General features: G+C 43.2%; 1 protein-coding gene across 2 annotated transcripts in view; it reads right to left on the bottom strand.

Annotated features, from left to right (window-relative positions):
- Positions 1–15983, bottom strand: part of LOC121647628 (cat eye syndrome critical region protein 2) — a 39617-nt gene that overhangs the window by 2669 nt on the left and 20965 nt on the right. Inside the window, exons 3-17 of one of the 2 annotated variants that reach the window (XM_041997219.1) lie at positions 12058–12241; positions 11659–11786; positions 11368–11454; positions 10853–10917; positions 10555–10715; positions 7070–7159; positions 6836–6986; positions 5792–5921; positions 5550–5587; positions 5372–5463; positions 5111–5237; positions 3978–4357; positions 3688–3837; positions 2708–3512; positions 198–2214 (exon numbers count right to left, since the gene is read on the bottom strand). In XM_041997219.1, coding sequence (XP_041853153.1) covers positions 198–2214; positions 2708–3512; positions 3688–3837; positions 3978–4357; positions 5111–5237; positions 5372–5463; positions 5550–5587; positions 5792–5921; positions 6836–6986; positions 7070–7159; positions 10555–10715; positions 10853–10917; positions 11368–11454; positions 11659–11786; positions 12058–12241 — 4605 coding nt within the window. The remainder of the gene's footprint in view (positions 1–197; positions 2215–2707; positions 3513–3687; positions 3838–3977; positions 4358–5110; positions 5238–5371; positions 5464–5549; positions 5588–5791; positions 5922–6835; positions 6987–7069; positions 7160–10554; positions 10716–10852; positions 10918–11367; positions 11455–11658; positions 11787–12057; positions 12242–15983) is intronic. The other variant, XM_041997220.1, reaches the window with a different exon arrangement.

Here is a 15983-nt window from a genome sequence, read left to right as displayed (position 1 = left end):
GCTACTGTTGGGCTTGTAGGAATGTCCAAACATGAATGCTCTTTATGGTTCCACTGTCAGCAGACTCAACTAAACGCTAGTTTTTAAGATGGAATCATAAAATCTGAATGCAATGAATTTTTTTCTGGAAAATTTTTATCAGAAGCAGATTAAAAAGAATGTTATGTTATAAACTAGCCAAGGATTGGCTCTCCTACCCTGGATGTATGAAGCGTTCTGGTCCCACGCCTCTCTGCTGAATCATCATGCCCTGAAAGTGACCCCCAGGTCTGGGGTGTCTGTACATGGCCATGCGTGTCTGGCCTGAGGAAAATGGTAGCTGCTGGGGTTGCTGTAGAGCTTCCATAAGGTGTGGGTGTGGTCTCTGGGCAGCATAGCGCCCTGGATCTGAGTATGGTTGGCCAGGGTATGGAGTTCCATTTCTAAATCCATGACCCTGAGGCATCATATGTGGTGGTGGGATGCCACCTTGCTGCATTCCTGGATGCAAGGCTCTAGGGTCATACATGAAGCCAGGTGATATGTGTGCAGAAGAAGGAGGCGGAAGCTGCTGCTGAAGTGGAAGGATGGTCCGATGGCGAGCAGCCGCATTATGGCTGTCAAGATCCAGGATTTCTTTAGGACTTTCAGGCTGCTCTGAGCTCTCGCTGTGACCTTGCTTTGCTGGACTGGAACTGCTGCCTACTTGAGCCTGGTCCCTGCTTTCACACTTCCCTTCCTCTGCCCCCCCAGAGTGTGGCCCTACTTCAGACACAGGGCCAGGGGACACCAATCCAGTACCACTGGAGCTCTCTGAACCCATTGGTGACACAGTAGTCTCCTTTGACTGACCATTGGCTCTGGCACTGGCTACAGGAAGGTAGGGATTGGGTGGAATCGGCTGGTGAGGCTGATAAGGAGATCTGTGCCACTCCTTGGGAGGGTAACTCCCTCTGCCATTAGCTTGGTTATGGGACTGAGTTTGGGAATGGGGCTGGGGGTAGTAGGTTGGCTGCTGGTATTGATGAGGAGAGTACATATTGCTTTGGTTCTGTGGGTGCTGATGTCCAGGCATGAGGTAAGAGTAGGCAGTCCCTCCCTGCTGGTGGTAGGTGGTGTGAGCAGCAGGATTGTGGAGGGTGTTTATGGACTGGTTGTGATAAGGTAGATGAGCAGATGGGGGCATTTGTCTACTCATGTTCGTGTGACTGTAGTCTGGATGTGGAGGATTCCCAATGCCGTACGGACCCAATGTTCCGTTGATCTGACCTTGAGAGTGAGGAGGCATGGCTGGATTGTGACTCTGTGGGGGTCCTCTTTGAGTCTGAACACCCACATCACTCCCCATCACCTGGGTTTGATTGTGATTTGGGCTAAAAGCCTGGTGATTATAAACACTAGTTGGTGGTCCAGTTGTCATCATAGTATGCTGGGGTGAAGTGGCAGTGCTCACTGAGTCAGGTCTACTTGTGGGCTCACTAGGTCTTTGATCTCCATGGTCTGCTGGGCTAGGTTGGGAGGGTAACAGTGGGGTAGGATGACTGGGTGGCAAAGAGGTGAGTGGGGCAGGCTGGGCTCCTTGAGTGATACTCTGTAATATCCCTTGCATGGGACTGCGCTGAGTGGGGCAGTGTGAAGAGATTCTTTGGGGAATATGATGAGAAGGTTCTAGAGAAATGTGTTGCTCCGTGTTCAGAGTCATTGGCTGCGGAGAACCCTCTCGTTGACCCTGAAGAGGAGTACTCTTGGTTACTTGTGATTGCCGTTGTTTTTGGATGTCCTGCTGGTGTTCACTTTGCTTGTTCTCTGTAGCATGTTGAGAGGAATTCTGAGCTTCAGAGGCCTGCGATGGCAGTGGGTTCTGTGGAAGACGTGCAGGGCTTAAAGCGTTGTGCTGCGGTTTGTTCTGTGTATGCTCAGGTGTGTTTTGTGGAACAGGATCTGTGGAGCTGATGTTATTTGTAATGATATGGGCTGAAGCAGTAGCAGTGGCACTGTTTTGTGCAGGACAGTGGCTGGCAGACTGTCCCTGGCCACCCACGTCCTGCTTGGGGTTGTCCTGTGATCTGCCCAAGTTAGGAGCCGGTGGGCTCTGAATCCTACCTGCCGATGTACTGTAACATTCTTTAGGGTTGGGTTTGGAGAGGTGTTCCTGGTTGACTGAAAACATGTTTTTGTGTGATGCAGCTTCATCAGAATTGTTGTTTGCAGCCATGTTGTTCTCTGGTGTTAGGCCTGTTAAAAAAAAAAAGAAAAAAAAAGAGGTTAACGCAGAAGGCTAATTTAATATGAATAAAGAACAAATTTGTAGACCATAAAGATATAAGAATAAAGTGAAGACAAATACTGTCATTCATGGCTGTTATACTGTACAAACGAGTGATCGACAACACAAATACAACTTAGTTTAACTTCTTTAAAATGAGGATACAAACATATCTTCCAGCTTGCTAGTGAAGCATAACTGATGACATGCATAATTTTAGCACCCTCAAAGAAATAAGCAGGAAATTTAACTGAACTGATGAATATTCAATTTGCTACTCACTGTGAGAAATAATTAAATCAAATTTGAAAAGCACTTGACAGAAATGGACAAAAAGCTGAGGGCGGTGCTGATTAACATATAGAGACATTAAATTGTAGAAAGTATTTGAGTTGGAAAAGGTTAGACTGCATTTGTAATATAGATAGCTTGTGGAATACTGCAAGAGAAGGTCAGGTCTACCTTTGGGGTCCATGTTTGTCTGTTGGGATGGCTGGTTGTCTAGCCCTTTGTCTCTAGCAGGACGCAGCAGCTGAATCTCAGGGGTTGGGGGAGGCTGTTTAGAGGGGTGAGCTGGGTTGCTGCCAAGTCCTGATGGGGGCCCTGGTTGCTGAAAGTTGCCTATGTGCTGATGAGGGGCACCAGCAGGGGGTCCAGAAGAGGCTGACAGCTGCTGCAGGGCCAGCATCTCTGGGCTTTCCAACATGGAAGACAAAAGTGTCCTGCCAGAGGAATCTGGTTGGGACACAGGAGGCCGTGAAGACGTGGGCCCGATGGAGCTGGCGGCTGAAGACATTTGATATTGAGCATTGGAAGGATGCTGGGGGTATCCAGCAGCTTCCGGCCATGGTTTATGTCCCATTGGAGGGGGGATTCCACCGTAACTAAAGTTATGTTGGTTAACCACGTTGGGATCCTGCATGTGCATGCCGTTAAGTCTGTCCTGGCCCTGGGGATTCATACCAGGCCACATGTTTGATATGCCCATAACAGGAGCCCTCAAGCCCGGGTGGTTGTGCTGAGGTGGGCCTTCTGGTCCTGAAAATCTGTTGCCTATAGGATGCATGGTGTGGCCCTCAGGACGGTGGTGGGATGGATACATGCTGGCTTCAGGGGGAGGTCCAGGTTGGAGGGCAATGGGACGTGGGCCCAAAGATGGGCCATGAGTTGGACCCATGTACGGGTGCTGCTGTGGAGGCTGCTGCTCATTAGGATCTGGCTGCAGTGGATACCTGGGGCCCATGTGATGTACCTCAGCCAAGCGATGCTAGGTAAAATAAGCGTGAAAAAAGATTTAGAAAATTCATCAGAATTCTATGTTTTACCAGCATCAAGGTTCAAATGTTTTATTATGAATATTCAGCTGAACACGCAAACAGAAAACAACTCAGTGGTTATCTCATTAAAACTAGCGTCATATGTAGAACCTGTGTGTCGTATACCTGCATGTTAAAGCTGTGGGGCAAGCGGTTCAAGTTTGGGTCTCCATGTCTGGGAATGTGAACTGGGTAGGAAAAGCGAGGATCCATTGCCATTCTTTGGGCATACATATGTGGTCCATGAGGACCAGAGGGGCCAGTTGAATGATGAAGCTGGTAAGATGACAGAGAAAATTCACCCACTATTGCTTTTTCATATATCTTAGGCAGAAATTTGGGGGAAAAAACTGCCAATAATGTGATGGATAAGTGATGGAGAACATTAAGAAAAGAAGATGATGTTCTGTGGATACCTGTTGCCCTGGGTAGTACATGCTCCTGATGCCACTTTCACGCGGGTGCACCTGGCTTGGCGGCAGAGTGTGAGGGTAAGCAGGACCATTCGTCCAGTGACGAGGAGGGGGCAGTCGGGACAATCTGCTGTCCTCTTCCTCTGAGGGTGTGCTGCCCTTGCCCCCCTGGGAGTTTCGCTTACGTTGGGCTTGCTCAGTGGCCCTGATCAAACTTTCAGGTCCCAAATGTTTACTACTGCGGTTACGCTTTTTGTCTTTGCGCTCTTTGTCTTCCCGGCTGACATGGAACTCTTCATCTGTGTCGCCATCCTCTGTTGGGAAGTGTTTTGCCAAGGCCCGGCTGAAACACCGCTCCAGAGACTCTGCCATGACAGTGTATTCTGTGGACAGAGAGCATCCGGTATGCACACATGATAAAACTCAGAAAAAATATTGAAACACATATGTTTTCTACACCACATAAGCAGGCACACACTTCAGTCACATACCTGAAGCACATCCAACACATGTACACTCTGCACACATTTGTGTATGCAGTCACTCCCTCCCTCTTGTATGCAAAGCACACACACTCCCACACACAGTCAAAAACAAGTGCTAAAAACCTCCAAACCAATAGGCGTGCCATATCTTCATGGAACACAAATATTCTCCCGTTCTTGGCCTAGTCCGGGCCAAATGACCAGGTCAGAGGGCGGAGGCTGACCCCTGTTCCTCCAGCCCATTCCTTCTCCTCTTTCTGCTCCACTCCGGGCCCCCTTATAATCCGCCCTCCCCCCCTCCATCCCATCCCTGGGGAGAGTATTCAGTTGGATGGATGGCTCCAGACAGGAGGTTTAGGGGCTGGAATGCTTCTCTGGCACTGCAGGGCTCAGGTCCCCCTGAGCACTGGAGCACAACTCAATCACTCCCCATTAATCACTGTCAACGCTGCCCTGGCCCCGGCCCCAACACAGCACCAAGGCCGGCCCCTTTTCTATGCGCTGACTCCTACTCTCATCCCCTGTGTCTTTCCTCACAAATGCATTCATGCACTTCTTTCTCAAAACATAAACACACTGAAACGAATTTGTGTCTGGTCCTCACTTTGATTGAAGAAGCAAGACTCTTGTGTTGTGTAACAGTTAATTTACCACTGTCTTCTCCATTGTACTCGACGCAGTTGTCAAACATGAGCTTCACGTCTGCCACAAACTCCTCCTTAGCAACATACTCCCCATCGTTGAGTTTTTTCTCAATGGTGGACAGGTCCATGGGAGTCTAACAGCATGGGAAGAAGGTCAACATTAACACAATTCAAATCCTCTAGCAAGGAAATCTTTGTGAATGTATACATGATAAAGGTATCAATTAAATCCCACTCCAAATACGAAAACAATGACTGTTTCTTGTACCTGGATGATCTCATGATAATTGGGGGCATAGGAGTCATCAACGGGCTCTAAGAAAGGCCAAGCATCTTTATGAGCTTTCAGGGCCTCAAGCACTGAAGAGCAGAGGTGGGATTAGATCAGACATTAGAAAGAGCATGAGCATAGACTGAGATGAAGTAAAAGGATTCAAGAAGCATACCTTTATAGAGAGCAGTGTAATCGTCATCAATGTCGTAGCTAAAAAGTCAAACAAATGACGTGTTACAAACAACTTTGATTCATTATATATATATATATATATATATATATACACACACTAAAATTTTCTAAATTCCTCTCAGGAATAATTCCAATTTCCCTCTGAGATAAATAAAGTTTTTGTTTTTTTTTTATTTTAAATTCATTCAAGAAATGGGAATCAAAATGTGAATGGCCTCTTACAATTCTTTATTCTTGCGTGTTCTGAGCACAGGTGAAGATGGCTCCAGATTCATCAGCTCAGGTGGCAGCTCTTTTCCTTGAGACAGCAAGCAAGCCTTTTCCTCCCGCATCTTCCTCCTCTTTGCTCGATCTGAGACAAAAGAAGGAACACAGATATAAGAATTTTGAACCTTAAGAAATAATAAATCAAAAATAAAAGCAACACCATCAGGAGGGTTTTGGTTCCTTTTTCCAGGCTGTGAAGTTACCGTTTAAACCGTACTAGCTGTTTAATTGAGGCTGCCTGCAAAGTGAATGAAAACCAAGTTTTCGCTGTCAGAGACAGCAGCTCGAAAATGTAGAAAGAACGATCCATCAGCCATCTTTTCTTAGGCCCAGTTGATCAAAAGAGCAGAACAGAGCACGCAGAGTGCATATGTATCACTGCTTTATCTTTCAACATGAAAGGCAGAGAGGCCTGCCATCCATCCCCCCTGCTGTGTGGATTAAAGATGTTTGAGGGAGGAATCCACATATGCAATCCACACAGAGTGCAGGCCAGGTCCTGCTGTTCATCTATAATACATTAATGAGACTCCTCTTCTGAGGCACAATCAGCAGTTCATTAACCCTTGATAGATGGCATCAGAGGGGGGGAGAAAAAGAGAAGTGATCCCTTGATTAAACGTGTTCAACATTCCCTCTCACACTCTGTGGGCTATACATAAATCACAAGGCTTCAAGTGCAACTGCAGACTTTTCAGCTGTCGAGTCAAACTGCAGCGATGAAGACGTGAAAGGCTGCGTGTGAGGTGCCCTTCACAATCCACTCCGCCTTTATTACAGCTTCATAGCTGCTTCTGAGAAGTCACTGATGAATGAGCGCCAAATTATTCCTCCTTTATATTTGACCACTAAACCAGTTTTCCTTTCTCTAATGTTCTAAATATATAACCAGATTTAACAGGATGTGCAGACCTGTTGCGGTGCCGGATTATTTAGATATCAATATATACACAACCAGAGGCTGAGATTTCTGTTTCTTCAGGTATCCATCCACCTTACCCTCCACAGCTTTGATCTTCTCCAGCTTTTGCCTTTGTCGCTCTTCCTGCAGAAGCCTTTCCTCTTCTCGTCGCTGTTCAGCCAACAGGACCTGCCTGTCCAGCTCTTCGTCTTTCTTCCTCTCTTCCTGTGATACAGCCTTGACACTGTCCTGGATGCACATACACAAGTCTGTTATCTACTCTGAACTCCAACTGTGACAGTGGCTTACTTATAACAACATAAACAACTCACCTCCTCCTCTGGTTTAATGTGATGTTCAGAGAACCGCTGAGAAATGCGAACTGGGGTTGGATCTAGTAGCTTCTGTTTCTGCTCTCGCTCCTAAAGAAGAAGGAAAAGGAGAAACAGCTCAGATAAATGAAGTTAGGCTCTACTTTTTTCACCTGCTCTCTCACATTCTCAGATATCTTGATATTCTGTCTCACTTTACGTTGAAATGTTAACTCTACTTTGTTAAACAGATAAAATGATATATTCAGCTATTTATTTGAACCTTCAAGGTAAAAACAAAACCATTACATGGAAACCAGCACACTATTGGCCCTTGGGTGTTGTAGAGCCCAGATTATTGAGAGGTAAGTGATTATGCTCTCCCCTCCCCCAATTCACCCTTTCTTTGCTGTAAATGGTCTCACACCAAGCTAAGACGAGGGAATACATAAAAGAAAACACCCTGCATATATATTAAAAACATGTAATCACTAACTTGAAGGTCAGTTAAATAATTACCGATCCTGCATGTTTTGAGCAACAACTTTTAAAGGTGACCACTGAAAATAATTCCCTCTGCCAAAGTCTTTGTCCTAATTGACCATTTTAAAGATAATAAATCTGCAAAAAAAATCTAACTTATGCTTCATTTACCCAAATACTACTTTGCCACAAAGTTTCAGCAAGATGAGCCCTCTAATCAGAAAACTACAGTGCATCTATATCAGGGGCCACAGATGCACCGTTCCACATTTTTGTTAAAATCAATACCTGAGTTTAGATACCTGCTGATACGATACACTCATTTCAGAGCCATTCATTTGAATTATAATAAGATAAGCTCACCTTTTATTTAATCCCACGGTGGGGAAATGGCTCAAATGTTATTGAGCAAGAGAATAGAAAACAGGGGAGAAAAAAAGTCAAATATGGATATAAAGAAAAAAAAAGCTTACAAAGTTTACAAAGGTGTCTTTTGTGTGCATTTCTTGGATGTTAAATCCAACCATTTTCAAAGATAGAAATAGGATTATTACTCAATAATGATAAAGTAGAAAAGGTTTTCTGGTATCCATTTACAGGAGCTCGGCGCTGCTCTGGTAAGCACCAGTGGTCGTCTGCCATGGCCGTTACCAACGTGGAGTTTGTTTTATACACAAGTTTTTTTCTGCTGGGCTTGTTGACTGATCCGTCTGTGGCAGTGGGCTCACAGGGCAACTCTGAACAGCAGGTAAAGTTTCTAGTAATTCTGCGACAACATTTTGGCTTTTATGGTACCACAAGCCTTTTTATGATTAGTAGCATCACACTGTCCAGACTGTGGATTGGTTCACAGACTGGTGTGACCTCAGTCCATAAATGACCTCAGTAGAGTTTGATATTGATTCGGGTGTGACAGATTCCATCTGGTTAGCAGGAAAGTGAAGCACTCAGTCTGCCATAAATAACTTTGGGTGTGACAATCAGGCACTTGAGCATCCATGAAGCAACATGTGAGGTCTAAAACATGCATTAGCATGAAGCCTGTGTGTGTGTAGGTGAGGCCAAGAGGAAGGAAAATGTGGGTGGGGGGTGAGAAAGCAGAGGGGAAAGAGAAGGTTTGAAAGAAGATAAAAGGAATAGGAAAGACAGATGTTTCTGATCTGGTGTATAGTAACCTCCACAACTCATTGCTCACTCAATCTCTGCCTGGTTTTAGTGGAAAACACTGACGTGTCCTGAGGCATCACAATTCCACTCTACATCACCACCAGCACTAATCCCCCTCCTCCACCACACATAAGACAGAGTGGCCCTGGTGTCACCAGAGAGAGGTCGAGAGAATCCTGCAGCACAGCAGAGCTGTCACTCAGGAGGCCCCCTTCCTGCCTCAAGGTGAGCTCCTGCTGGCTGTCAGGGCCCCATTAAAGGGCTGGTGACAGCAGCCCGAGTTACATGGAGGGAAAGATTTGAGACAGAAACAAACTACAACTGACATACTTCCCCGTGCACAGCAACATAAAGAGAGATACGCCTCTAATGTAAAGCCACATATTATGTTCAACTTAGTGAGCTTTAACGGCTTAAAATATTACAATTTCATAATTAGACAGTGATGAGCAAAAAAGAGCCCACGTGTGCATCCATTAACGTGGAATAAATTTGATCCTAATATGCAAATCAATGGAAAAAAATCTATATAGCACGACGTAGTGATGTAATAAATAATAAAAATAATGATTTTCTTTTTTCCATCAGTGAGATTTATTTGCAAACAAGAACATCATTAAAGGAAAACATTTCCCTTTAAAATATTTCTTTGAGCAAATTCAAAACAACAGGGGGCTTGAAGTGAGTTATCTTTACACAGATTTCTCTCTTATAGTCTAAAAAGTGCTTCTGTGTCAAGATTTCATAGAAGCTGATTCACCAAATATCTCTGATATCCATTACCTGGCAAGCCCAGAAGAGGATCTATTAGATGGACACCACCAGAATAACCAGCAGAATACTTCTCCAATACATTCAACAGGGAGAAGCCACACTTGGAGATGTTCTGAATGCCATTTAAGAAGGGTGGTGTGAGTAATAGTGTACAACTGATGAAGGACAAGACCGCTTTCAACCATTTGCAATTAGTAAGTGACCCATTTCCTGACATCAAGCTGCCAACAAGATTCTTTACATCACTGATAATGATGATGATGGGAAAAAGGCTCACGGGGTTTCTATAGCAACAGTCAGTGCTGGTTATACATCACAGCACCCAGTGACCTTTGAACAAACAGGTAGGATGAAAACAGAAAGTAACTCAGAGCAGTTGGAGGAATTAAAGATCAAATCCATTTAAATGACTGAAACCAACTCACAGCAAAGAGAAGAGCAAGATTAAAAGAACTCTTTAAGCTGCCGTACTAAAGGTGAGCACGCAAAGTCAGCGACTATTTTGGTACAAAACTGGAAGAAAACCTTCCAACAAACAAAAAACAGAACTAGGGAGGATTGATAGGAATCCATTATGAAGCCTGTTCTAAGCAAAGTAGAGAAAGCTGTGTAAGTTTAAACATGCTTGAACGGCGGAACAAGTATGAGTATAATCTCCCCTGGGGTACTTCACACCCAGTTTTAGGTGTTATCCAGATTAGCATGACTCAAGGTAATGCAGCCTAAAAAGAAAGCAAGCGTGAGAATATGGTTCTTCACAAAAAGGCTCAACATAGGACATCCGTTACAGAGCTGGAGATGAAAATTAAGGACAGAGATCAGCTTATTATAACTAAGAATGAAAGGTCCTAAAAACTACAGTAGGGAGCACTGCCCCCCACATCATGAGAGCTAGAAAACAGAAAGACTACGGTGGGATTTCCACCCACATTAGATTGAGTTAAAATCAAATGCTATAGGATTTCTGAAGATGGACCACACACATATCGGCTAATAAATGGTGAATATGAACACATAACGAAAAGGGAGGTCAGCTTCAAATGCTGCGATGGAGGTGGACGACAGTCTTCCTGGGGTCTGACCTTGTGCTCAATCATGCTGCTGATCTCAGGCAGGAAGTTTTGGCTGATGACGCGGTAGAGGTGGCGGTCCTGTGGGGAGGTTTTGTCCTTGATGCTTTCTGCCAGGCTGATCCACTGTTCCTCTGTATCACACACAAGGGACCAGGCTCCTCGTTTAAGATCTGGCAGAGGCGAAGACGAGGCATTGGATTATTGATTCTAAGGAAAATGAGCTGAAACTTTTTAGTGAGTGTCGTCACAAATACACAGATATTCCAATACAGTCATCATAAAAATATACTTGTGTACAAGGTCTTACCCGAGCTCTGGGGAGAGTCTTCCAGTCCATTTTCTGTGTTTACCTCTGAGGCTTCACTTTCATCACTAAAAAGAGACCAAAATTAAAGAGATTAAACAAATCCAAAAAAAGATTACCAAGAAAGAGCATCAGAGTTTAAACCAGTCCTCATAATTGTTTTTCCAGAAGTACTATTACTAATAGAAAATAATGAGATATTGTTAGAAAGTCTGGGCTACGCTTTGTTGACAAGAGATGGAGAGAAAAGGATTTTATACCCCAAACTTTTTTTTTTTTTGTTTCGTGTATCATTTCCTATAACACTTTTGTTTCAACCCAAATACATACAAACCCTGACTAATATGTGTGCATTCAAAAGCCGCATGGAGACCACAATCACAGCTGCTGTGGCTGTTAAACGCATGTTCTCTTTTTACATAAGCAGTACATCTGTGCAGCAAACGCACTGCTCCACATGTCAGCATCTTCCTGCTTCATCTTCTTTTGTTTGTTTCTTCATTCTTTAAATTTTTAACCTTAGATGAGGATCTTCCCATTTCCTTTTCTTTAGTGGTCTTCCTCTTTTCTTTTTCTCTAGTAACATCAGTTCAGTCGGTTCACTGCTGAGGAAAAAGAAATAAAAGGGATAAAATAACTGAAATGATAAGAAGGGTAATTAGCAACTGAATCAAGTCTGTATAGAATAATCAAGCCACTACTATAACTATGTTGTTACTGCATCCAGCATTCAAGCACAGAAAACATGACCAGTGACAACAGTCTCTTTTAGGTGTGCAGGACACACGAAACGAGTGTTTTTTATTTACCTGAACATCTCTGGTGTCCTCCTCACCGGCTCTTCTTTGTACATACGAGTGCCATAAAAGTACCAGTAGAGGGCTCCATTTCCATCTTGCCCCAGGGGTTCCACCCTCAGGCTGTCTGCATCCAGACCCTTAAGCAGGCGGGGACATTTGTTTTTAAATGATCCGTCATCATTCATATAAATATTGTTATAAAGAAATAACTACAACATATAATCAACTACATAAAACGCCACATTAAAGTACAATAATGTTATTTGACTTGTCAAACAAACATTGCTTAAAGAGATTACAACTATGAACATCATCAGCTCATGTAACTGATGTGTGTTACCGTATACTGAACATCTCATGTAGCATTACTGCTGTTAATGGAAACCCAAACAATACACCAAGTAGCACCTTCAGCAAGTCAAAGACATCAGCAGCATCCAGCCGGTAGTCACAGAGTCGGTGCAGCAGTTCCACCTGCGTACGAGGTGGCAGCGTGTCAAAAGGCCCGCCTCGCAGTGGGTTGGGCTTCCCCTCCTCTAGTTCCCACCGATAGCTGATGATGTCCTCCAGGTAGCTGCTAAATGCCTTGGGCCTAAAAAAGAAAAAGCACAACAAAAGTCTCACTGTGAAGTCTGCCTGTACCTTTTATTAACATCTCTGAGGAACCATCAGGCATTCTGCCGGCTCACAGCATGGTGTGTGCTAGATTCCTTTGTTTTGAATTAGACTGAGTTTTAGGATTTAGAGAACAAAGGTAAAGGAACAAAGGAAGCAAACTTTTAAAAGCAAACTGATCTAATATTACATTTCTGTTAGTGGCTAACGTTGTCATGGACCTTATTTATTTATATGTGCTTTTCCAGTCTCACACCACTCATAGTGCTTGATGTCCACCAGTCACCCATTCACTCAGGACTTATGTAAGTTTCTACTCCACTACTTTCACTTTTTTTCTGCTACAAACTCATTAATTTAAATATTTATTCTCTAAGTCTTAGCATTTACAGAAAGACACATTACCCACTGGAATTCCTAACGTTCCTTTACATTTACAAAGCTGTAGTTTAATTTCTTCAAGCATAATGCCTCCCATTCCAAATAAAATGTTTTTTGGTCTCATGAGTGCACAAAACATGTCCATGTATTATTTACATCAAACTGTGTACAGACAGCAGTGTCGATGGTGAAGCCTTGAGCCCGTTATAACTGGGTTACTTGTGACATTGCAGCTTGTGGATTATTAAATTTTTCCGTCTTTGTGGTCTTACAGTGGAGCTTGGCTCAGTTTAAACTCTTTAAAGATGATTTTGTAAACTTTTCCAGCTTAATGAGCATAAAATAAATAAATAAATGGCCGTACTGTGATGGATGCAGGTTATTTACAATAAACAGATGGAAGCCTGATTGTTGCCCGACTGGTTGAAAAGGTTGGACGTCTTTAAATCAATGACAAACCCACAGGATTAGCAAACCTTTGCTACTCACAGGTATGCAATATTATTCACATACAATTATCCTCCAATATTAGTGATATTCTTCAATGAATAACATTTTTGTCTTGTTTAATTAGATACTTCATCAATTTGAAGCCTTAAATAACTTAAACATGACGTGGAAATTTCTGTGTGTTACACAAACTTTCGTTTAGGTCATATGCCATTTATTTTTATTTTAATGGTATGTTGTAAGTTGTTGCACTTTGGTAAACTTTGTTATTTTTTAAGTGTGTTATGAAGTTGCAGCTGCAGGAGAAAAAACTAAGTTCAATCTAAAATTGTGGCTGAAGAAAATTAGAAGAAAAGGGGTCTTGTTTCTATGAATGGGAGCTGGGTTTGCAGCTCATCTCTGAGCGGGATCTGGTAAATAAATGTAGGTTCCGGCTCAGATATAGCAGATTAATCTGTACTTTTCAGTTCCACCTCAGATGAACAGAACAAGGACTCGGGGCAGGGGTTAGCATCGATGCAACAGCACAGCGCAGGAAAAAAGTAGCTTATCTTGAAAGAGCAGTGTGCACTTTTCACACAGCTGCAGGCTCCCCCTTCTCACCACCCCATCTCCCTTCTCCTTTTTGTCCCCTCGTTTTCTCCGACATCCTCCCTCCCTCCTTTCCCCCGCTCCGGCAGAGCGTTTAACGCGTGCGGATGAAAAGGGCAGCGCTGTGAAAGGCCAGTGCTGAGCAGCCACCCCCAGGATGCCAGCGCCTGTCCAGTCCAATAAAGCAGGCTGTCTTCCTGTTACCGGCTGCCTGGGTGGAAAAACTGGATCGCTCCTGCCTCCATGTGTATCTGTGCACTGTACCATGCTACTTTCTAATGATGGAGTGAAGTAGGAGGTGTATAAGAGGGGAAACTCCATGAGAAAAGACGACACATATTTGTGGTTTTGAATAACAACCTCTGCTACAGTCACCTTCTCCCATCACATAAAATCAGGGGGTGAGAGAAGTTTCATCGGCTGTGCTGCCTTCATGTGAGAGTATAGTATTATTTCATCATCTTAACTCACCTTCTTAAGCAAGTTGCCTGCTCAGTGAGTTACTGTGCCACTGACTCACACTTCCTATGACAGATGCTATGACTAATCTGAACGTCATGATAATGTAAGATTTCTGAACGCTAATTTATTCTTTTGCCCTTTCAGTTCAAGTCAAGTCAGGTTATTCAATTTGTATCTGCAGGTAGATTTAGATCTGATAAAGTCTTATTATCCATTATTATTAGCCACTATTCCACTATCAACTTTGCTTTGGATGTTTCATTAGAAATTTGTCAGGAGATGTGTCCACCCCTCCGTTGTTCTGGCAAGGTTAAGTCCTACGTTTTATCTTGAAAAGAATCTAAGTCAGTGCAGTTTTAAGCAGCAGAGGTTAATCGTCTCATTAGGCCGGCCGATCAATCGATTGTGTTCATTAATTCAAGTTTTATGACAATTTGTTTTTATTAAAATCAAGGTTTTTTTCCCTTTAATATGCACTACTAACGCTCAGAGCCCCCCACCCCACACACACACACCTGTATGTTACAAAAACACACACATTCAAATAAAACACACACACACACAAAAAAACATGCAGCTAGCAAGGAGGACCTCTTCCTAAGAGAGGCATCATGCCTTTGTTACTTGGAACTGGTTTTCTCGTCTCATCTCAGACCTGGAACTAGTAGCATTATGTTGCTAAACTTGTTCAAATGTTGTTATCAAAGGTTGCAGCACAGCCAGTTTCAGCAGCTCAAGCAGAGTCATGTTGCCAAGGGGGAGAACTGCTGCCTGCTATGACAGTGAATCCAAACCCTGGTCCTCGTACCCCACTATCCTGCAGGTATTAGATGTTTTCCTGCTGCAACAAACCTGTTTCAAATTAAATGGATCTCTGACAGGCTCTGCACAAGTCTGCTACTGACCCATTAATTTCAGTCAGGTGTGTTGCAGCAGGGAAACACTGAAAGTCTGCGAGACAGTGGGCCTTGAGGACCGGAGTTGGGGATCCCTGCTCTACGAGATGCACAAGACAATGGTGGCTCACACCCCACTTCAGGGGAATAACTTTCACAGCTGCTGGTATGATGACAAAGAGCGCCAGTGGAAAGCCATCATGGACGCGGTCACGTGGCTAAAGATATGGGGTCCATGTGAACGGTGGAAAAGCCCAGATGTATTAAAGTTATACAAATTTTCTTTTGTATACGGAGGCACATTTGCAATATACCAGTCCCAGTAGTGCAAATTATTTTTGTACTGGCCTGCAATATTAAATTTATATTTTCAAAAATTGTTCTGTAAAAACACTCAAAAACATTTTTGGGTCCCAGATTATTATTATTTTTTTTAATAGTTGTTAAGTGAAGCATGCTCGAAGATTCCTTCTCAAATGTAAGAAACTAGTAGTTGGGGCATTGTTTGCTACTAGTGGTTCGACGCATGTTATATTTCTGTGTTGTTTACAAAAGAAAATTGTGTTTAGTTGCACTACACTTAAAGCCAAATACTACAGTATAATTTTCTATTAGTTTAGTGAGAGAGTACATAAAGAATTTGAAGCAGGAAATCATTTAGAAACCATTAGAATCGCAGACCTTGCCTGAACCATATTCAGCACAGCATCCGACTGAGAATAAAGCTAAACTAAATTTAAATGGATTTGCTGGAGAATAATTTTAGAATTGATATGTTAAACTTAACCATAATACTTCTTAAAATATAGACGTTTTCATTAGCTACAAAGAAAATTCTGTTAATATCAGTCAATTTAACTCTTAATTGGATAACATGCCTTTGTAAAACCATGCCAGCAGCCTTTTTCACAGAGGTCATGTAATATCATGTAAAGAAGC

This window comes from Melanotaenia boesemani, chromosome 10 (genome assembly GCF_017639745.1).
Source record: "Melanotaenia boesemani isolate fMelBoe1 chromosome 10, fMelBoe1.pri, whole genome shotgun sequence".
NCBI classification, from domain to species: Eukaryota; Metazoa; Chordata; class Actinopteri; order Atheriniformes; family Melanotaeniidae; genus Melanotaenia; species Melanotaenia boesemani.
This window is presented reverse-complemented; position numbering and strand designations above follow the sequence as displayed.